Here is a 23,580-nt window from a genome sequence, read left to right as displayed (position 1 = left end):
CATCATCAAAGGGTCCTTCGACCCCAATATTGGGCTGATCCATCTTGTGATTTCTTTGTGGTAGTAAATCTCCCATTTCAGGTTGCAAAAATTCAGGCAGAATAGATTTCTTCAATTACTTTTAATCTTACCATTGGAAGTAAGTGATATTTTGGGGTTCTTCGACACCAATATCAGGCTAATCTATGCTCTGATTCCTTCTGCGATATTTAATCCTCTTTAAGTCCATTCGAGATCTCTATATACAGTGTTTTTTGGTGGCTCGTAATTATCTGTGGAGTTCAAGATATACTACTGTAACCCCAGAATTTGGGTGATCTATCTGTTCTCTTTTCTGGTGATATACTACTGCTGGTTATCGTCTCATACACGTCATGGGTGACTCAAAATCCTCAACGGACACCATTATTGTCCAAATTACATCTATCAACCTTAGCAGTGCATCCAACTATCTTCTCTGGGCACAAGCAGTTAGGGTTTATATCATCACCAAGTGGGGGATTTTTTTACTAAGCCACCTGTTACGACTGCTTCTGAATATCCTGAATGGATGGCGGACAATGCCACTGTACTTTGCTTGCTACGGAATAGTATGGACCCTTTTGTGGTTGCCAATGTCATTTTTCATACCCCAACCAAGGGTGTTTGGGACGATCTCAAAGAGAGTTTCTCTCAAGACAAAAGCATGTCCAGGATATTTGTTTTATATGAGAAGTTTTTCTCCTTCAGGCAGAATGGAAAATCTATTGGCGACTACTATAGTGCTTTAAAGGGTATGTGGGAGGAACTCAATGTACTTTTCTTTAACCATAAAAAATTGACTTAATTCGTAAACCATCTTATATGTTTTATGTACTTCTGAAAAAGGTGAATGTAGCCTTTGGTTAGTGCATTATATCTCTCCCTATTCTCTTGTTCAAATAGTTATTGTCCATCATTCTATCGATCTTATCACATTTCTTCTTTTACTGCTCTGAGAGCCATAAGTCAGAAGCTTTCAAAGGATTAACAGAACTTAAGATCTCATTCTAGTGCGTGGGTTTGGTGGTTTGGCCACAATAGCCTTTGCTGGCTATTCATCATTTTATTTGCTTCGAAAGATGTAAAAGCTTTTACATGTTATAAGGTAATTATCTCCTGTCTGCAGGTTTTAACCTTAGAGAAGTTTGAGCACCTTGGGTTTCTCATTCAATTCGGTGAAAAGGGATCTGAAGTTCCATTGAGCCAAGCTGCACCATTTTTTGCAAATTCTGATCCCGACATGCCTGCTATTCCTGTTCCTGCATCGCAAATTCATGATTGGGTTTTGCAAAATATAGCCGCTGCTTTAGAACATATATCTGAAAGAATTTCTTCAAAAGAAAATGGGCCACCCAATAACTCTGATCAGGATGTTGCTATGGCTGATGCATGCGCTAGTTCATTCAAAGGTTCCAGTGGTTCTAGGAGTCCCTGCTTTGTCGAGGGAATTTCCAAAGCTTCAATTGTAAAGCAAGCATCTGATCTTAAAGGTTCTTCTGTGAAGGTAAGGCTTCCAGCATTTTCTTTTTTACGTATCTCGGTGTGCAAATTCATTTTTTCCCTCTTGATATCTGCTGCAGCTGAAGCATTTATCTGTTTTAGAAGCTTATTAAATTTTTTGATGTCTGATTTCCAGGCAATATTGTTCCTAACTAGCCAGATGAATTGATGTTCGTATATTGTTAGTATATAGTTGAAAAACCAGGTTTTGACTCGGTTGAGTCACCCGACTCGAGTCAAAAAACATGAAACCTGGTCTGGAGTCATGAAGATTTGCTCAGGTTCAAGAAATGACTAGACCAGGTCCAAGTTTTCCTTGACTCAGTTTTTGCCTGAGTCATGTGAAACTCACCGAGTGTTTTTTTATTATTGGGTCATATACTTTTCATAGACCATAAGTTTGGTCTACAACTGAACAAAACCTTAGAATTTTTTGTTTTTTGTCTTAATATTAGCCACTTTTTTCTTCTCACCTGTGAAGCAACCATAGCCTCACTCTCTTAGTCCCCCTCACTCAGACAAGGAGGAGAAAGAAGAGTTTTAAAAAAAGGCGAAAAACATTACTTGCCCGAGTCACCAGGTTTTGAAAAGGGCGAGTCGAGTAAAAAAACCTGGTTTTCCAGTTATTTCTTACTGTAATTTATTATCTTTTTTTTGTTGCCTCTCCCCCCCCCCCCTCTATAGTCAATTATATTCTTCTGTATACTCTTGAAAAATAAAGCTGCTCAAATTTAGCCCCATCTACATCGGCACCCGGAAACTGCCTTACACATCAATCAGGGAGCTAGTACCTCTGAAACATGCTGATTTTTACCCAAATATGTCCCATCCTCATATTTACTATGGTAAACATTTGATAGATAAACCTTCTTACCCCATCCCCATCCCCACTACCCAAAAAAAGAGGATAAATATACTTTGGAAAGCCCTATTTGTGGGCAGTCACTGGGCAAAGAGCTTGCTATTTCTAATCTTTTCAAAAGAAGAGTTGCCAGGTTGTTTGGAAGTGTATTTTATAAGGAATTAGGGAATGGGAGGTGGAACATGTGGTCCTTTTTCATTATTTTGGTGGAAGAAAAGTTAGATTTGAAAAGATATAATGGACACAGGGATAAGGTATTTCTCATTATCAAATCACCCTATAGCATGGCTCAAAGAATCAGGATGGATTTGCTGTAGCCGATTCAATCCGGCAATTCTAGGTCATTTTTTATCACCAATTCTTGCTGATCGGTTGATGCCGATTCCGATCTCTTGAACCGTTCTCTATGGGCTTTCGGTATCACCGGGACTCAGGAAGAGAGCCAAGCCATATAAAGAGATGCTTGCTGGCCATGAGTAGAGATATTTATATGGATTGTTGTGTCTGTAGTTGGTCATTCTAATGGTCTCTTCTCTTGAATTAGAAGGCCTGTGTGCTTATACCGTTGGGGTTTCCCCTTTCAATTTGTTTGTGTCATATTGTTTTTGTGTATGACTGGAAGCTTTATGCTTCATTTCTAGATTTTCTTCATCTCAATTTTCATCTGAAACATATTCTGATTTTAACATTCTTTTGTTTCCTTGTAGATTCTAAATTGTCACGACTCAGTAATCTACATATTGGCACCTTTACGATATGCCACTGTTTATGGGTGCTCTGATGCAACTATAGTTCTTGGAGCCATTGGCAAGGTATGTATGAAGACTGTGTATCAACTTCTGGATTTCTTAAATGTAACATGACTTCTCTATATTACTAATCTTAATGCTCGACTATTATCAAAAGTTCATTTTCCAAAGCAATGTTTTTTGTCAAACAAATGGTGTTTGGACTTGAGAGTTACATTATTTTATTTTATCGTTTTTTTATTCTAATTGTTGAAGTCACAAAAGCATGTGAATTCAGTCACATGGCAGTAGATGTTTGACTTCTAATACACAGAAGTTACTAATTCTGTCAAGTTGAATGCATGCCATTAAGTTCAATCTTCAATGCAATTTGTATAGTACTAGCAGTAGTCAGTTGGCCTTTCCCGTGTCTGGGTGTCTACAGATTTGATATATGGCCTCAATCAATTATCTGAACTTGGGGTTGGGAGGTGGGGTTGCAGAACGAGTTTGTGAGAAATCTATTGAAAGGAGGAGTTTAATGTATGTTTATATGCAACTGCCTACAGCATGTCTACGAATATACAGGCTCATAACTGCAACATTAGATACGAAACATATGATATATGTTGTCAAATACATTTTGGGTGAACATATAATATATAGAGAGGGCATTATTACAGAGACACCTTTTTTGGTGCACTAAATTGGGGATATGGTCTCTTTTTTTAAAATTTTTTTTTTAAAATTTTTAATAACCAAAGAGAGTGTAGGTCATTGTCTTGAGTCAGACTCCTGATTCCTGCAATTTTTTACTTCCATCAAGTACATCTAGGTCATTCCCTCTAGAAACACTGAAGGGAAAGGGATCTGGGAATTTACTTCATACGCCATTGGTGTAGAGGCTAAAAGGGATGAGTTTGGTGTGAGAATGAACGGACTTTCTTAACTTTGTAACATGGGTATGTTTATTTCAAATCTCCTGGTATTAAAAAAATTGTGTAATTTGTGCTGGGCCTGGCTCAAGTATCCACACGACCAGAAACTGTAGTTCTCCTTTGTTTTATTGTTTGAAAAGAAATGAGATGATGAGAAGGAAGGGGGGTGGAGCTTGCTAGAGAATAAATTATATTATGTCTAGTGGCATGAAAAGGTGATGTCATTTTAATCACAGCTTAGTGATCGCATACAGGAAGAACATATAGGAAGGACTATATATATATATATGTGTGTGTGTGTGTGTGTGTGGATACAGACTGTTGAGATGTGTTACCCGATATCATAAGGGTATTTTTGGTTTTTTATTTATGCTTTATTTATGTACTTTTGAACAAGGGTAGGATTGTAATTTGGGCTGTGACACTGTTCACGTGAACAGTGTCGTGAACAGTATTTCCCTTTGTAATCTCTTTTATTATTATTATTATAAATAGAGAGCTTGACTAATCTCATTGATCATTCAAGCCATTCACGAAATTCCTGTTTTGTTAACATGGCATCAGAGCCCAATACACTCTGATCTAAGTTTTCAAAACCCACCTCCCTTTGATGCAGATTCATCATCAAATAGGGCTTGTTTCATTGGGAATAAGTGTAGGGTTGGGATATATATATGTTGGGCCTTTGTTCCCAAGGGTTTTCTATGTATTAGGCTACTTTAGTGGGCCTGAAATAGGGGTATATAGGATGCATACGGGATTAGCCCATTACTTAGTTTTTATTTTTTGTTTTTAATTGAACCGGTTTAAATTGGTTGCATCCAATTGGTTCAATTGGTCTAATTTAAGTGAAGTGATCCTATTGGCTAAGAGGTTCTTATATCCTATTGGCTACTAGGGAATCTTCTTTATTTTAAGTAGTTTAAGTTGTTTTAAGTCATTAGGACTCTATTTTGAGTCTATTTGAGTTTCCTAGTCAGTTTAAGTTGCCTAATAGGTTAGGGATAAGGTTAGGCCATTCCTTTTTAGTGTCTAAGTCTATTTTTGAGTCTTCTATATAAGTTTGTAAGGGAGGCCAGCATTGAAGACGAATTTGATTAATGAAAAAGCTTTTGTTTGTTGCCATAGCTGCAGCTCTCTCTGTTGAGTGAACCTTGTGAGTAATATCAAGGCTACCTTGTGGGTAATATCAAGGTGAAGGGATTGATGGACTCCGATCGACTCCTTGCATCTTGTAGATCGGAGGTCCTTCTTCTAGTTCTTCAAAGCTGCTACCATTGAAGATTTAATCTTTCAAGTAAGTAGTTTATTAATTCAGCATTTAACCTTCTTCTTCTAATCCTCTAACCTAAGCTCCATCTACTCCTATTATCACCCCTTCCATTAATCCATAGATCCATTAGAACCCTAAATCCAATTCTGCCCTAAATTGCAGAATTTTGTAACTCATCCAAACCCTAACTTCTTTATACCAAAATAACCCCTAGACCTGCCCATTAATACCCTATAAACCTCTTTCCTAAAATCTGCCCCTAAACCCTAGATCTTACAAACAGTCCATTTTCATAAGGCATCCTACCCAAAACCCTAGAATTCCAATCTCAACCAAATTTGATCCAACTTATACCATTAGATTCATAAAATTCTGCACATCATTACCAAATAAAACCCTAAGTCGAAACCCTAACCATAACCCTAATTCTGCCTAATTAGCCTAAGCTGTCCCAATCGGCCAGCCTTGTTAAGAGATCCTATTACCCTGGTTCCTAGTGGGATTACTCCTACCTAGGACTACATTAAATTGGTATCAAAGCTATGGCGGAGGGAAGCTCCAACCAAGCCTTGAAAGACCCACCTCCCTTCATTTTCAAGACCCAAGTTCGTCTACCCAATGGGAGCACAGCCATCTTAGTTGTTGATGAGAGGAGACGTAACAACATTATTTCACAATCCGTGGTGGATATGCTGTCCCAATCGGAGAGATTTGCATCGAGCCTACGTAAAGTCCGTGTTGAATTTGGGTGTTCTTCATATCATGATGGTGCTTGGTGTAAGCCGGTACCATCTCCAAGGATCTTTATTGCGAGTAGGTTGCAATTGGTTGACGAGCGACAAGGTTGGATTGAACCGGAAAACAACTTGTGTCCTACCTCGATCGAAGCGTCCTATACCATTTGTTTACTCTAAAAGGATTACAACCAAAGGTGACCACATCGATTGTACAGCCACAAGGACTGCCGAACATGTCAACTCAACTGCGCAAGTGACATCGATTGTGTTTGAAGTTTCACCTATGGCGATGCACTAACAAAAGATTCTACTAAAGCGGTTCAAGAACCTATAGCTAAAGAAATTCAAGTAGACCAAGCTGCACCAAGAGTTGAGATCATGGTTGAGAAGCTTGGCCATCAAATTGATGTGGAGGTCCAACACACAATGGTAGAAGAAACTACCAAGTGGGCAAAGTAGACAAGGCCGAGGACATGGAAGATGAAGTGGTGATTGACAACACTCCACAAGAAATCATCGACATCCAAGATGTTGTTCTTGAAGAGGTCGAGCACATAGAGTTTGTTATGCCACTATGGTTCTTTGAAGAGAACGCTCCACGCATTGAAGACTTTATCCCCAATGTTCCCGCTTCACCAAAATTCTGTTTGGGGATGGTCAAAGCGGCTGATCACATGTTGATTCCCCTCATCACTACAAAATTCGAGGACGAATTTTTCAAGTTGGGGAGAGTTGATGCAGATTCATCATCAAATAGGGCTTGTTTCATTGGGAATAAGTGTAGGGTTGGGATATATATATGTTGGGCCTTTGTTCCCAAGGGTTTTCTATGTATTAGGCTACTTTAGTGGGCCTGACATAGGGGTATATAGGTTGTATACGGGATTAGCCCATTACTTAGTTTTTATTTTGTGTTTTTAATTGAACCGGTTTAAATTGGTTGCATCCAATTGGTTCAATTGGTCTAATTTAAGTGAAGTGATCCTATTGGCTAAGAGGTTCTTATATCCTATTGGCTACTAGGGAATCTTCTTTATTTTAAGTAGTTTAAGTTGTTTTAAGTCATTAGGACTCTATTTTGAGTCTATTTGAGTTTCCTAGTCAGTTTAAGTTGCCTAATAGGTTAGGGATAAGGTTAGGCCATTCCTTTTTAGTGTCTAAGTCTATTTTTGAGTCTTCTATATAAGTTTGTAAGGGAGGCCAGCATTGAAGACGAATTTGATTAATGAAAAAGCTTTTGTTTGTTGCCATAGCTGCAGCTCTGCTCTGTTGAGTGAACCTTGTGAGTAATATCAAGGCTACCTTGTGGGTAATATCAAGGTGAAGGGATTGATGGACTCCGATCGACTCCTTGCATCTTGTAGATCGGGAGGTCCTTCTTCTAGTTCTTCAAAGCTGCTACCATTGAAGATTTAATCTTTCAAGTAAGTAGTTTATTAATTCAGCATTTAACCTTCTTCTTCTAATCCTCTAACCTAAGCTCCATCTACTCCTATTATCACCCCTTCCATTAATCCATAGATCCATTAGAACCCTAAATCCAATTCTGCCCTAAATTGCAGAATTTTGTAACTCATCCAAACCCTAACTTCTTTATACCAAAATAACCCCTAGACCTGCCCATTAATACCCTATAAACCTCTTTCCTAAAATCTGCCCCTAAACCCTAGATCTTACAAACAGTCCATTTTCATAAGGCATCCTACCCAAAACCCTAGAATTCCAATCTCAACCAAATTTGATCCAACTTATACCATTAGATTCATAAAATTCTGCACATCATTACCAAATAAAACCCTAAGTCGAAACCCTAACCATAACCCTAATTCTGCCCTACTTAGCCTAAGCTGTCCTAATCGGCTAGCCTTGTTAAGAGATCCTATTACCCTGGTTCCTAGTGGGATTACTCCTAACTAGGACTACATTACCCTCCCTTTGATTTTTTTCTCCTTCCCTCCATCGAGCTTCTTCCCTTCTTCTTTCTTCCTTTCTTTTGGTTCTTCTTCTCCCATTAGGGCAGCACTACTGAGGTGATCGTAATGATCTAGCTGCTGCCCCAATATACCTCTTTTTTGGATCGAGTGGAGCTGAAGCACTGTTTGCGATTTGAAGATTCCAATTTTTTTTGGAGATCAGGCCTCTACATCTGTTTCGGCTGCATCTTCTATTGTGGGATCTTTATTTGATATTGTTCTTAGCCCCTATTTACTTCATCAGATTGGTTGAAGACCCCAGCCCCTTATCAATCTCTCTTCTCAGGGTTTTTTTCAAAACCTTGACATTAATCGATCTTGGGGTTGGGCTACTGGTACCTGTTGCATCTGATTGGCACCCTTGCTGCCTTCATTCGACATCATTCCCAGCCTACATATTTGAGATTTTTTGCTCCAATACAGCCCTTTCTATTGGGGGTCGATTCCAGAATTTTTTTGGATATTTTTTGGCTGTTTGCTGCTTCATTGAAGATTGGTTACCTGCTGTAATGACTAGTTCAGATTCTTCTTCGGCCTCTTCTGGCATTGATGGCCAGCCCCGGACTGATTTTCTTCCCCTTGCTGCCCCAATCAAACTTGATGGCTCTAACTACCTGAAGTGGTCTCGGTCTACCTATTTGACAGTAGTTGGCCGTGGCCTTACTGGCCATCTTCTTGGGACAACAACTAAACCAGTAGAAGAGGGTTCTCAGCTCAACAAGTGGTTATCGAATGATGCGATGGTGATGTCCTACTTGATCCATTCTATGCAAGGGGATATCTCAGACAATTTTCTTCTACTAGACATTACCCATACTATCTGGAATGGTGCCAAAGAGACTTATGGTCGCACGGGGAATGATGCACAGGTCTATGAGATTAGAAAGAAGGCTAATGCCACTACCCAACAGGAGCTCTTTGTCTCCAAATACTATGTTGCCCTCAAGAACATGTGGCAGCAATTGGATCATTACTCCGACTATCGGCCCTCTCTCTCACGATCCGGCTGCCTATCGCAAACACGTTGACAAAATACGTGTCTATGATTTTTTGGCTGGACTAAATATGGAGTTTGATCCTATTCGGGTGCAAGTACTTGGGCAGTCACCTTTTCCATCCCTAGAGCAGGCCTTTGCCTTGGTTCATAATGAGAAATCTCGTCGGGCTGCTATCTTGCATTCCTCTCTTGTTGATCGCTCTGCCTTGCAAGTTGCTTCCAGTACTCCTTCTCTTACCACTCGATGGTGGTACTCATCGTCCCTAAAGGTCCTGTCAAGTGTGAACACCGCAGCAGGGCTCTATCATACTAAGGCTCAATCTTGGAAGCTCCATGGGAAGCCTGCTGATTTTGAGGAAAAGAAAGCCGGTGGGAAGTTTAAGCCCAAGGCTCATATGGCTGATTCTCCTACTACTGCTGCTTGCCCCTTCATCGACATTGGGCTTACTCGGGATGAGCTCCTAGCTTTCCGTCGCATGCTACGAGCCTCTTCTCTGCCTCCACTACGGCATCTACACTGCTGCTCCTCCTGGTTCTAATTTTGCCTCGGTACTCAAAAGTAGTCTGTGTGCATCGATCGTATCCGATCCTTGGATTATAGATTCGGTGCCACCGACCACATGACGCTCCTCCCATGTATTTCATCTTTATTCTCCATCTTCCGCAAAGACAGTGTTCGAGTAGCTAATGGTTCCCTTTCTCCTATTAAGGGAAGGGTTCCATCGCTGCTCACCTACCCTTTCATTAAAATTTGTTTTGCATGTTTCGTCCTTTTCTACCAACCTTCTCTCTATTAGTAGTCTAACTAGAGATCTGAAGCTAACGACTTTTTTCCCTTCTCATTGTGTCATACAGGATCTAGAGACGGGCGCACAATTGGGGGTGGTAAGATGCAGGGTGGTCTCTACTTACTTGACCCGGGTCAGCCTTCTACTTTGCATTCGGCTTCCTCTACAGCTCATCATTTACAGTCCACCTCGTCCCCTAACCTTCATCTCTGGCACTGCCGACTTGGTCATCCATCCCTTAGTACTTTGTCATTTTTGTTTCCGAGCTTGATTAAGCATTGTAATAGGAATGAGTTTTTATGTGAGGCTTGTGTTTTGGCTAAACAGATTCGTTCCAGTTATTCTTCATTAAATAAAAGAAGTGAGTTTCCTTTTGCTTTGGTTCATTCTGATGTGTGGGGCCCTGCCCGTTGTACTTCTCTTTCTGATCATCGATGGTTTGTCTCGTTTATTGATTGTTATACTCGTGCCACTTGGGTGTACATGATGAGCCATAAAAGTGAGGTCTTCCACTGTTTTCAGTTATTTCATCGTATGGTTCAGACCCAATTCAATGCCACCTTGCGCATTTTACGCAGTGATAATGGCAGAGAGTACATGGAGGGTTAGTTCCAACTTTATTTGGCTGCACATGGTATTGTCCATCAGACCAGCTGTGTTGACACACCTGCCCAGAATGGGGTTGTTGAAAGGAAAAATAGACATCTCCTTGAGGTAGCCCGGGCCATTATGTTTGCACGGCAGGTTCCTTCTCACTATTGGGGTGATGCCATTCTTACCGCTGCCTATCTCATCAACCGTGTGCCTACCCGTGTCCTTGATGGTCGTTCCCCCGTTGATCTCCTCCAGGGTTCCTCCTCCTTTGTGGTTCCCCCCAAAGTTTTTGGTTGTGTTTGCTATGTCCGCAATCATCATCCTCATGGGAAATTTGATCAACGGAGCATTCAGTGTATTTTTCTGGGCTATTCTGCGATCCAGAAAGGATACAAGTGCTACCATCCACCTTCTCGTTGTACTTTTGTCTCCATGGATATTGTCTTCCATGAGTCCTTGTTATATTATTCCCAGACATCTCTTCAGGGGGAGCAGGATCAGGGTTTTGAAGATGTGTCTGCTATTCTTCCAGCTTCTATTCAGGGGGAGCCCTCTGTAACTTCAGCTCCTATAGTGGCTCCTATTCAGGGGGAGCGTAGACCAGTCAGTTAAATCCCTGTTGATAAGGTATATACCCGGGAGCGCACAGGACAAGTTGAGACTACCACCACCACCAAACCACCTCCACAATCGTCTGCACTTGATCCAGATCCAGACCCTACTACATCATCTGGTAAGGATCCTTCCCTTGACTTACCTATCGCTGTTTGTAAAGGTGTTAGGTCATGTACCCAACACCCCATCTCCAATGTTGTTTTCTATGATGCATTATCTCCTTCCTATCGTGCATTTGTTTCTTCTCTTTCCTCTGTTTCTATTCCTCAGAAATGGCAGGAGGCGATTGCAGATCCAAAGTGGAAAGCAGCCATGATGGAAGAAATGACGGCCTTACTTAAAAATGAGACATGGGAGCTAGTTGTTCTTCCTTCGGGTAAGAAACCAGTCGGGTGCAAATGGGTATTTGTTGTCAAGCAGAAGCCAGATGGAACAGTGGATAGATATAAAGCCAGGCTTGTGGCCAGAGGCTTCACTCAGACTTATGGGATCGACTACTAGGAGACATTTGCCCCTGTTGCGAAGTTGAACACTGTCCGGGTCTTACTGTCTTGTGCTGTCAACTTTGGCTGGGACCTACAACAGTTGGATGTAAAAAATGCATTTCTTCATGGGGAGTTGGAAGAGGAGGTTTATATGGATGTTCCTCCAGGTTTTTCCTCTGACAAGACCCATGGGAAAGTTTGTAGGCTCAAAAGGGCACTCTATGGGTTGAAGCAATCTCCACGGGCATGGTTTGGTAGGTTTCATAAAGCCATGGTCTCCTGTGGATACAAACAGAGTCATGCTGATCACACTCTGTTCATCAAGCGAAAGGGAGAAAAGGTCACTCTTCTCATAGTTTATGTTGATGACATAGTTGTGATTGGTAATGATACAGATGAAGTTTCTCACCTGAAGGCTTTCTTGGGAAGGGAATTTGACATAAAAGATCTAGGACAGCTAAGATATTTCCTTGGGATTGAAGTTGCCCGTTCTCCAAAAGGCATCTTTCTCTCCCAGAGAAAGTATGTTCTAAATTTACTATCAGAGACTGGTTTGCTTGGTTGTCATCCTTGTGACACTCCCTTGGAAGCTGCTACCCGTCTGCAAGAGAAGGATGGTGAACCTGTTGATAAGGGTAGATATCAACGATTGGTGGGCAAGCTGATTTATCTCTCCCACACCAGACCAGATATTGCCATTGCTGTGAGTCTTGTGAGCCAGTTCAGGCATGATCCTTATTCCAATCACATGGCTGCTGTTCTTCGTATTATCCATTACTTGAAGTCAGCTCCAGGAAAGGGGATCCTTTTGTCTCCTCATGACCATCTTCGCATTGAGGCTTACACAGATGCTGACTGGGGTGGTAACCCTGACAGGAAATCTACCTCCGGCTATTGTACTTTTGTTGGAGGAAATCTAGTCACATGGCGGAGTAAAAAGCAAAATGTTGTGGCAAGATCTAGTGCTGAAGCTGAATTCCGTGCTATGGCCCAGGGCATATGTGAGTTACTGTGGCTTCAGAGTTTACTTCTTGATATCTGTGGTTCTGTTCATCTTCCAATGATGTTGTACTGTGACAACAAAGTAGCAATTAGCATTGCCCACAATCCAGTGCAGCATGACCGTACCAAACATGTGGAGATTGACAGACACTTCATCAAGGAGAAGTTAGAGAGTGGGTAGATTTGTATTCCTTTTGTGAAGTCTGGAGATCAACTGGCTGATGTCTTCACCAAAGGGTTGAGTGGGAAGTTGTTTTATCCTAGTCTAGTCAAGTTGGGCATGTGTGATATCTATGCCCCAACTTGAGGGGGAGTGTTGAGATATGTTACCCGATATTATAAGGGTATTTTTGGTTTTTTATTTATGCTTTATTTATGTATTTTTGAACAAGGGTAGGATTGTAATTTGGGCTGTGATACTATTCATGTGAACAGTGTTGCCCTTTGTAATCTCTTTTATTATTATTATTATAAATAGAGAGCTTGACTGATCTCATTGATCATTCAAGCCATTCATGAAATTCTTGTTTTGTTAACACAGACACACGTCTACTTGTCAAGTTTAGTGATCACCTACAGGAAGAAATATAGGAAGGACTATATATATATATATATATTTATATGTGGATACAGACACACGTCTACTTGTCAAGTTTTTATTATCGTCATGTTGGACACCGACTCATATGTGTATCCTTGTTAGTCCCCCCCCCCCCCCCCCCGCCAAAAAAAAAAAAAAAGTTGAAAATCTGTAGCAGGTCAAGAGAATCAGGGTTTTTTAAGTAAGGTAAAAATATGGAAACTTGATCTACAGTTTGAATTTTGAAATCTAACTTTGTAGTAATGTAGGCGTGAATATGTTGGGTTAGTTTAGAAAAGCTGAGGTTTCAATGCAGTTTGATGTACAAAAAATTCTCCCAATATGAGGTGTCAGGCTGTAATGGGTTTGTAGGGCTTGGATGAATAAGATCTAGGGTTAAAAGGGACAAACAGGAGCATCACAATGTGCTGGCATGTTGAGGTTTTGATCATAAAGTTCAAATTCCGAATTTGGATTAGGTTGGTCTGTGGGAGACAACTTGATTGAGTCATTGAAGGATTTTGTTTTATGACTTGCTATGCATGCTTTCATCAGTTAAATGGTAGATGCTTATCAATGCTGTTGGTCACTGTCATTACAGTGTATGATACAATGTGGATTCTGTCAGTTGAATACTACTTCTTCATTATTATTTTTTTACTTATTTTTTGTCAACAGGCCGTAAGAATGGAGCACTGTGAACGTGTGCAAGTGATTGTGGCAGCTAAACGTATCTGCATTGCCAACTGTCGTGAGTGTGTGTTCTTTTTGGGTGTAAATCAGAGACCCCTTGTTCTTGGCGATAATCATAAACTGCAGGTGAATGTGTTGCTGCTAGTGCTGTGTGTTTTGGCTTTGCTAGCCAGGATCACTGACTTGTTCTGTAAATCATCCATCATCCATCATCAATGCGAGTGTTCTTTAAAGATAGGTTGCTAGACTATGAGTACAGGCAGCAATTATAAATGGGTCTGATGTCCCATTAACTTGCTATTTCTCACTTTGTTAGATATTGAGACCCACGGCTGGTTGGATCTGGCCAAGTGGTTAGGTTTAGTTTTTTATGATTTGTCTTATCTATTGATTATTTGAGTTGCCATAACATCCTGCTTTGGTTTATTAGTGGATATGCTCTACATAAATGCTTTGCTCATGTTTGTTTTCTTCTGAAACTTAAGTTCTTTTTAATTTATTATTGTTTTGAGCAACTTTCATTGATTGATCACCTCATGTTCTAGAATCACTGAATTTGATGGATTATTTCTGTTCATCAGGTGGCTCCATATAATACTTTTTATTCACAACTGGAAGAGCACATGAATCAAGTTGGTGTTGATGCAACTATCAACAGATGGAATGAACCCCTGGTGCTGGGTATGGTTGATCCTCATGATTCGTTATCTCATCCTGCAGGGGTCTCTGACGTTCAAGCTGAGTCTGCTACATGCCTTGCCCCTGACCAGTTCACAAATTTTTTTGTATGTGCATACACTTAAGGATTTGTTGAATTAGCTGGTAACAGCATCTATAGGATATTGTTTCTTTTCATGGTGCACTGATTATTTTCAAGTTTCTCTGTCTTAATGCATGCTCCTTTTGGTCTTGTGACACAGATTCCTAGTTGGTTTGGAAGTGAATCATCTGCATCCACAAAGCACAACCCATTTCCATTGCCAGAGGTTTATATGGCCTCTCAACAGAAAAATGTATGTGAAATAAACCATGCTGATTATGGCGACCTGTTGTATTGCAACTTGGTTTTATATAATCATAGATGATTGGCTTTATTCATTTTATCTTGGATGCTCTTTGCTTTGTGATTTTTCATATACTTATATAAACGATACATATACATCTCTGCCTTACATATCATTCTCAAGTGTCCCATGCTGGCATTGGGGCAAAATGGCCCAACACATTTTATGAGCCTTAGGTGAATGATTCATCCCTTCAGTGTTAGCCTCGACTTATTCCTTTTTACATTTCTTTTGTGCTGAAGATTTAAACATACTGATTCTTTTGCAGCATCAGAATCTAGGAGATATTAAGCAAGCTCTGAGGGATTTGCAGCTTGAAGAGAACCGCAAACGGGAATTATCATGTGCCCTCCATATATACTTCAAAGACTGGCTATATGGTAATGATCAATTTTCTGTATACCTCAACTTTTTCTTCCATTTTTACCTTCTTACCTTATCTATTATTCAATCTTGGAATTCTTCAATGCATGTTAGATATTTTAGCTTGAGAGTACTATGGTGGTATAATAGCTTGGCATCTTTAAGGGGTTGAATACCTTATTAAATATGTTCTACCTGTACTATTGTCCTTGCAACTTGTAAAAGCTTGAGTAGATACCTGAATATGAGTTCTAGTATTCTACTTGCCTGGTGACACTTTCTGCTCTATCATTTTATGGAAAGCAACGGTCAGTTACTAGGTGGTATCAGTTGGCACGTTTTAAACCATATGAATTAAGATAGGATATTCAGTTGGCACATCAACGCCCATGTGCTCTCTTAGTCATAACCTCCTCCCTCCCCACCCCCTCAAAAAAATGTTTTCTCAGACACTGGCATTTTGATGCAGTTAACGTAGGACGTAGGATTTATTTCATTGAGTTATTTTTGTAATTTCTTATTTTTATTAGATACTGTTAGATGTCGTAGGAGTCAGTAGGAGATTGAGTCAGACTCCCAAGTCTATTTCAGTTTTCTGTTTTTAATTCCAATCAGGAGACTTTATTTTCTTTATATACGTGCATGTACCTGTGGTGAAATGGATTTGTGGAATGAAAAGTTAAAGTTCTTACCATGTTGCTGCCAAAGAGCTGTGTGGGTAGATCTTTCCCCTCTTTGAATTCTTCTCTCGTTTCAGGCGTGGTCTCCTCAATCCTCCATCCCTCCTCCTTTCCTTCCTATTCTTCTTTTCTCCTTCTTTCCTGTTCTGATCTTGCGGTAACAGCAGTTTATGATACTTGTTTCTGCTTTTCCAATTGGTTCAAGGTAAGCAGCTGAAGCAACTGCTGGGGGTACCTATCCAACTGTCTCTGCCACTGGTGGAACTGGATATCGATCCAACGAGTTCGGACCAAGGTTTTAGGTCTCGATTTCGCCCCTGGTTTCACCAGGCCACGAAACCGAGTTCTGCCGAGATCTCGGCGAGTTGGTGTATTTTTCCCCGTCTTGACTCGGTGGTGGGTTTCGGTGGCCATATGGCCAAGATAGGTCCTGAAACTTGACACCCACCCTATTTTAGGCATTCCAAACACAATGGAAACATTAGTCTTTACAAATTCAAACCCAAAATGGTATTTTGACCTCGGACCCTAGGTTGGTAGTCTATGGCGTAGGTGAGCTCTACCCTAGGCTATTCCATACAATATTTAGAACACATATTAAAGTAGAGGTATAAAATAACTTAATTAAGCATTAGGAATTAAGAAACATCAAACCATAAACATACATGGAGATGGTTTGACGGTTTGTTGATAATTGTTAGAAACTTGGAAAGAGGCATAAATTAAACAAATACAAGTGTAAGTGTGTAACAGGTCCTAACATTTGAGAGTAGCTAGTACTGAAATGAGTGTCAGTGTACATTGTATCACATATAAAAACTACATAATCAACAAACAAGTATTGATCACGAGTCTATGAAAAAAAGCACCAAAACCCTCTCTTGATGTTGAAGCTTCAATCTTGAATCTCCAAGCTTTAATCTTCATTAGAGGTGAGATTTGCCAAAAAAAAAGCACCAAAACCCTTACCTCCAAGTGTTTTTCCTTCATAGCGGAGCGAGAGAGGCGTGACAGAGGCAAGATTTCGAGTTGAGGTCGAAATCTCGCCGAGAGGGTGCCTTTTTATAGCTTGGTGTTTGACCGAGTCGAATCGAGGTCGAGAAATACCACGAGAACTCGGCGAGATGCTGAGATCTTGCACAAATCTTGTATCGCCTACTGTCTTGTCTCGAGACTTCATGAAACCGAGTTTTTTTTAGATCTCGCTGAGATCTTGTACCATGGTTCGGACACGAGCGAAGAGAAGCGTCGTACTATGGTTCAATGGTTGGTCAATCTTCCTAATCCCAAGTGCTTTCACTTCAGACTTGGAAGTTGGAATCATCTCCCAGGATATTCCAAAACCCTGGTTTTTTATCCCATACAAGTCTCCCTACTTTGAAAACCAAGCCTGCAACCAGGCTGATTCCGAGTTCTTTCGCCAGACTTGTTTTTAGCAGTTTATTTTTAAATCATTAGTTAATTGTTGGGACTGGTATTAGTTTGGTTCATCAGGGCTAAGTTTTGCTGATTATCACCTGGAATTTCAGGCTAAACAATTAACATATGAGAGCGATTTCACAATCGGAAGGAGTTTTCCTCTTCCGTTGGTTGCTCTTGGTATAGAGGTTAAAGACTGTTGGGGATACGATGTCTTGTATTCTGTCGCTTGAATTTGTGGCTTGATTCTGAAGAGCCGAAGGCCTCGAGGCCCAGAAGACTTGACCCACCTTTAGTATTAATCTACTGTACTGGCGGGGCCTCGACGAACTAGCAGGTCTATGTGGGGGTTCTGTGGCGGTAGCCCCAAGCAAATTTTTATAGGGTTATATGGGTATTCAGTTAAATTCCTAACAATGTTTCGCCATAAATTTGTAGTGAGGGTTCTTTCTCTGTAATGCAATCTGAGAGGTGTGAAGACGAGCGACTATAACTCTATTCTCCATTGATAGTGAAGCAGATCTCATCTCACCGTGGATGTAGGCAATCTTGCAGAACCATGTAAATCCTTGTGTTCGATTGTGTGATTGTTGTTTGCGATTTCCATTCTTTTCTGCATAGTTATAGGATTCATTTTTTACAGAAGACAACCTCTATTAAAATCCATATCTCGTTTTTATTTTATTTCCTTTATCATTCCTTTATTAATTTCCAGAACTACTTCCCCAAGTAGTTGCTTTAAATTTATGCCGTTAACTGTGGTTCCTTCACTTGATTGATTCTGAATTTCAATAAACTGCATTGCCACTGTTCCTTTGAAAATGGTTTATTTGTTAATTGTGGACCCATAGCGATCCAAATTTAAGGGTTTTGGACCCGTGATCGCTTCAATTGGTATCAGCATAGCCGAATTTTCTTGTAGTTACTAATGGACAATCTCTAATCACCAATCCTGAGCTCTATAAGCTGTACAAGAAATCTCATTGAAATTCTTGCCTTTATTAAGAGGGCCGAAAAGCGAGATGAAGCAGGACCGTCTACATCAGTTCCTCAGTTCGGTACCTATTGGTCGAAGTTACACCTCAAAGGCAGCAACCTGATCCGGTTATACCCCAAAATGTTACACAAATTTTTAGATAAGGACTACGACATTAAGATTGAGGTTCCAGAGTTCGATGGCGAGGAAGGACACAAAGATCTTCTTTACTGGCTTACTAAAGTTGAGAGGATTTTTTCTTACAAGTCCTTCCCATATGTAAGGAACGGGAGTTCGTCCTCACTAAATTTATTGGTTATTACATATTCATGGTGGGTTAACGTCAAGGTTTAAAATATCGATATCGGGTATCGTATCGAAAATGTGATTTTAAGAGACGTATTTTATCGGAAATATGTATTGTATGCTATAGATACGCATAGAAATGGTCAAGATACACATGGAAATACACTTTTGGAGCAAAAAAAAAACAATATAAATAAGCAATATATAACATGTATCATGCGTAAACACTAAAATGGAGAACAACGTATAACGAGACAAGAGACTTTCATCTATTTGAGTACAAATCCTTGCAAATGATCAAGTTTGATGCATCAACTAACTTAGTTTTACCTAACTCTGTCGATTTATAGCAAAAAATAGGATTAAAAACGATGATTTAAACACAAAGATCAAGTTTTTCTGAAACCTACCTTTTCCTGTGAAATCTCCTTCAAATCCTGATCTCATAAACAAAATCATAGTTTGATAGTCACATGGGCCTTTAATGGATGTATTGTGTATCGGTTGATATCGACTATATCAGTATGTGTCGAGCTGTAACGGTCTGTATCGAGCCGTATTGGCCGATACATACCAAAATGTATCGATGCTTTGTTAGAACCTTTAACGTACGTATCGGTATGTATCGTATAGTATTGGTCCGTATCGGATGATACAATACGATACCAATCGAGACATACTATTTTCTAAAAAAAAGATACGTATCGGTAATGACCGATATGATACGATACGATACAGATCAATACTTTAAACCATGGCTGGCGTATTACACTCGAGGCTTAGTAGACGATTTGGACCCGTTACTAATTGGGAGGTCATGAATCAGATTTTAAAATAGAAGTTCGTCCCTCTTAATTATAATAATAAGGTATTATTTCACAAACTGGTTAATTTTCAGCAAGGAAGCAAGGATTTATATTCCTACATGCTAGAATTCCACAAATTGTCTTTGAGGTGCCAACTTTAGGAGACGGACCAGTAACGGGTTTTGAGATATCAGTGAGCTGAATACCGATATTCGACTAAAGTTGGCCAACAGTGATTTCAAGTCCATTGATGTGGCAGCTGCTTATGCCAAGACAGTTGAAGAGAAGTACAGTTATTTGAAGAAAATGCTCAAAACTTCTTCAGTTTATAGACCTCTACCTCGGATTGAAGACAAGAAGCCCGAGTCCCGCAGAGTGGAAGAAAGGAAGCTAGAGGTTATCAGAGGCAATGATTGGTTGAAGAGCTCCATTGCTGTAATTGTGGTGAGAAGGGTCACTTCGGCAACAAATTTCCCAATAAGTCTCGTCCCGTGAATGTAGCAGGGAATGATGGCGATGATGATGCATATAATTATACGGTTATCCTTTAGAAGATGGTGGTCCTGATGATGACGAAGTTGAGGCTCACTCTGCTAGTCTTACATCATTACCAAATGTTCATACAGTCGTTGATACCAGGGCAGAAGCAAATTTTAACTATGCTGAATTTGATCGAGTTCTTAATCTTCCACAAAAGCAGCTCTTCAAGAAGATTCATGTGCAAGGTTTTGGACCTACAACTCGAGACTCGAGAGAGGCCAGTGTAGTAGCTCGAGTACATTTGCAGTTTGGGCTATTACAGTGACATGTACCTTGCTTAGTCACCCCATTGGCGCACAATGACATTCTTCTAAAGCAACCTTGGCAATGTCATGCTGGAATTTTCTACGATGGTGCACGGAACACTTTCAAAGTTAAGCAAGGAGGCTGAACGTACTTGATGTCACCACACGCATTATCAAACATGCCTCGTTGGAGAGAGTCTCCTCCAATTATGGATCAGTCTCTCTTCCCCACTCAGGGAGATGTGGTTTGACCGTCTTCCCCGAGATATGTGCCACCTCAGCTTCGATATAATTACAAGGGCATCTTGGGTCACAGCATAACTTGACAGAGTCAAGTTCTTTTAAGAACGGGAGAGTTGATGTAGTTAACATAGGACATAGGGATTTATTTTGTTGAGTTATTTTTGTAATTTTTATTTCAATTAGATAATGTTAGTTGTCGCATTTGTCAGTATGAGACTCAGTCAAACTCCAAGTCTATTTGACTTTATGTTTGATGGTTGGGGGTCCATGGGTGTTCATGGATCTCCATACCATGGGGTTATATTTCTTTGTTAAGTACTTTGGATTTTAGACTACTAAGATATTAAGTTTCCGCCCTATTGTAATTATGCTTATAGCTATCGGTTGTTAGTTTCCTACTATGATTGTAATTCTGTTTTATATATTTATAAATAAAGCTTAGTGGCTGGATGATAGACTCACTCAATTCTATCGCCCAGCTCTCTTCCCCCATTGTATCCCCTCTCTCTATCTCTTCTCTGGTTTTCAAGGCACTGGTATTATTTCAGGGTCAATCTCCCTCATCCCAAGCGCTTTCAGTTTCAGACTTGGAAGTTGGAATTGCCTCCCTAGGACATTCCAAAGTCCTGGTTTTTTATCCCATACAAGTCTCCCTACCGTGAGAACCAAGCTTGCAACCAGGTTCTTTCGGAGTTCTGCTGCCAGACTTGCTTTGAGCAGTTTATTTTTAAATAATTATTTGATTGTTGGTACTGGTATTTGTTGGGTTCATCAGGGTTAAGTTTTGCAATTCATTTCCTGATATTTCAGGCTAAACGATGGCCATATGAGAGAGATTTCACAATCGAAAGGAGTTTTCTTCTTCCGCTGGTTGCTCTCGGTATAGAGGTTGAAGACAACCTCTATTAAAATCCATATCTCGATTTACATAAATACACCCCTTTAGTCCTTATTTTATTTCCTTCATCATTCCTATATAAGTTCCAGAACTACCCACCCAAAGTAGTTGCTTTCAATTTATGCCCTTAAGTATTTCCTTCACATGATTCATCAGGGTTAAGTTTTGCAATTCATTTCCTGATATTTCAGGCCAAACGATGGCCATATGAGAGAGATTTCACAATCGAAAGGAGTTTTCTTCTTCCGCTGGTTGCTCTCGGTATAGAGGTTGAAGACAACCTCTATTAAAATCCATATCTCGATTTACATAAATACACCCCTGTAGTCCTTATTTTATTTCCTTCATCATTCCTATATTAAGTCCCAGAACTACCCACCCAAAGTAGTTGCTTTCAATTTATGCCCTTAAGTATTTCCTTCACTTGATTGATTCTGAATTTCAAGATATATATACAGAATTGCCACTGTTCCTTTGAAATTGATTTATTTGTTAATTGTGGGCCCGTAGTGATCCAATTTTAAGGGTTTTGGACCCGTGATTGCATCACATTTTAACTAGACAGTGGAACTTCATTCCTCTGGAGGAGTCAAAGACATGGGCAGATGTCAGTAGGATCATTAGGTAGAGAGCAATGATGTTTGTAGATACAATTGATTAGGGATGAGATACTTCTTGTTGTCTTCAAAATAATCTTCTGCATTTGAACTAGGACGGTTATCAATCACCTCATGATTACTGTACAAAATGTTCATAGGATATAAGATTTAAGGTAACAAATGGAAAATTATCTTTCATACATTTACAAGTTTCAAACATAGGGTTGCATATAGGTTGTCTTTTCCTACTCTAGTGAATAGAGCTTTTCACCCTTTTTAGATAAGATTTTCGCATTCACTCAAATTTCGGTGCCATAATCTATTAAAAAAGTGACCTGCTGATCAAAAATTTCTTTTATTGTTTAGTGGGCTATGTATGTTGTGACTTGGGCTTATTGGGAATGATGGTAACAGTTCCATCATACACACTATCCATTTTCTTATGCCAGCTGTAGGTTAACTTGACAATGGACTAAAGATTGTTATTTATGTCGAAATCTTTTATTCTAATTTGGTGGAAAATTCTTGTCACATTTTACATGTCTCCTCATCTTTAGTGGCTTGCATGTTTCATAGTACGGTTTTCTTCCTACTGATATGTGAATGATTTCTATCCTTACATGCTTCAGAATTTTATTTTTATATTTTTACATAATGTTGGTTAGTGTCATAAATAGAAGAAAAATAGTTTGTACTTCAATTGCTTTCTTGTCTGCAATTAAACATCCCCCTCATTTGTTACTTCAGAGCATCTGCTCTGCCTGTGGATAACTATTTGCTGTTAGTGCTGAATATTTGCTATGCTGATGAATCTCAAGGATCTAGTGAACCAACAATACTTCACTAGCAAATGGATTTAAATTGGGACTTGATTGATGCATGTAAGCCCAGTATGCAACCTAGTGAATAAGAGAGCTAACTGCATTCTATTTTTAATATGGCAGCATCTGGAAATATCCGTCAGCTTTACTGTCTACAAGGGGACTGAGGTTGGAAGATATTGTTGCATTACCAATATCTTGGAAGAGGTTGTATATTTAGCTTTCTGGTTCTCCATATCTTTCACTGACCTTTTGTGGAAACTGCTTTGATTCATTTATACTGTGTGGTGGTGCACCTATTTATATATTCACACTATCGCACAGAAAGCAATGGGAAATATATGGTTGAACCTTTTGTTTGTCTTATTAACCCAGTTTTACTGCAAAATTTAGGTACAGGGGGTCCAATGCCTAGAAATTGCTGGCCATGTATGCATGGAATTGATTTTCAGTTAGAATTCATCAGGCAAAGGTACTCTTGAGTTATTCTTCCAAACTTTTGGCAATCATGCGAATGCCTATTTATATGAGTCTCTTTTCTTGTAATCTTCTGGCATCCTTGCCTTTTCTGGTCACTGTATATTATCATTCTCAAACAAACATTAAAATTTCTTACAAAATCATTATCTAATTCTAGAACTTAAGCAGACTGGAAAGCCTGTCCCCCTACCCCTCGAGTTTTGTTTCGATCTGGGACAGAGAACCAGCATGGATAATAACCAGAAACAAAATTCGGTATTCTGAAGTCTCACTAGTTTGGTTTAATGGTTTTTCGATTTTATCAGATTTTATTTTCTATTTGATTCTTTCTCCAGAATTGCAGTCAGCTTGATT

General features: G+C 39.7%; 1 protein-coding gene across 1 annotated transcript in view; it reads left to right on the top strand.

Annotated features, from left to right (window-relative positions):
- Positions 1-23,154, top strand: part of LOC122642536 (TBCC domain-containing protein 1-like) — a 33,669-nt gene extending 10,515 nt beyond the window's left edge. Inside the window, exons 3-9 of the mRNA XM_043836038.1 lie at positions 1,148-1,525; positions 3,091-3,195; positions 13,772-13,912; positions 14,368-14,571; positions 14,707-14,799; positions 15,119-15,230; positions 22,870-23,154. Coding sequence (XP_043691973.1) covers positions 1,148-1,525; positions 3,091-3,195; positions 13,772-13,912; positions 14,368-14,571; positions 14,707-14,799; positions 15,119-15,230; positions 22,870-22,913 — 1,077 coding nt within the window. The 3' untranslated portion in view covers positions 22,914-23,154. The remainder of the gene's footprint in view (positions 1-1,147; positions 1,526-3,090; positions 3,196-13,771; positions 13,913-14,367; positions 14,572-14,706; positions 14,800-15,118; positions 15,231-22,869) is intronic.
- The last annotated feature ends 426 nt before the right edge of the window (positions 23,155-23,580 follow it).

The sequence above is a fragment of the Telopea speciosissima genome, chromosome 10 (assembly GCF_018873765.1).
Source record: "Telopea speciosissima isolate NSW1024214 ecotype Mountain lineage chromosome 10, Tspe_v1, whole genome shotgun sequence".
Taxonomy (NCBI): domain Eukaryota; kingdom Viridiplantae; phylum Streptophyta; class Magnoliopsida; order Proteales; family Proteaceae; genus Telopea; species Telopea speciosissima.
The sequence above is the reverse complement of the archived record's forward strand: the minus strand, read 5'-3'. Positions and strand labels throughout refer to the sequence as shown.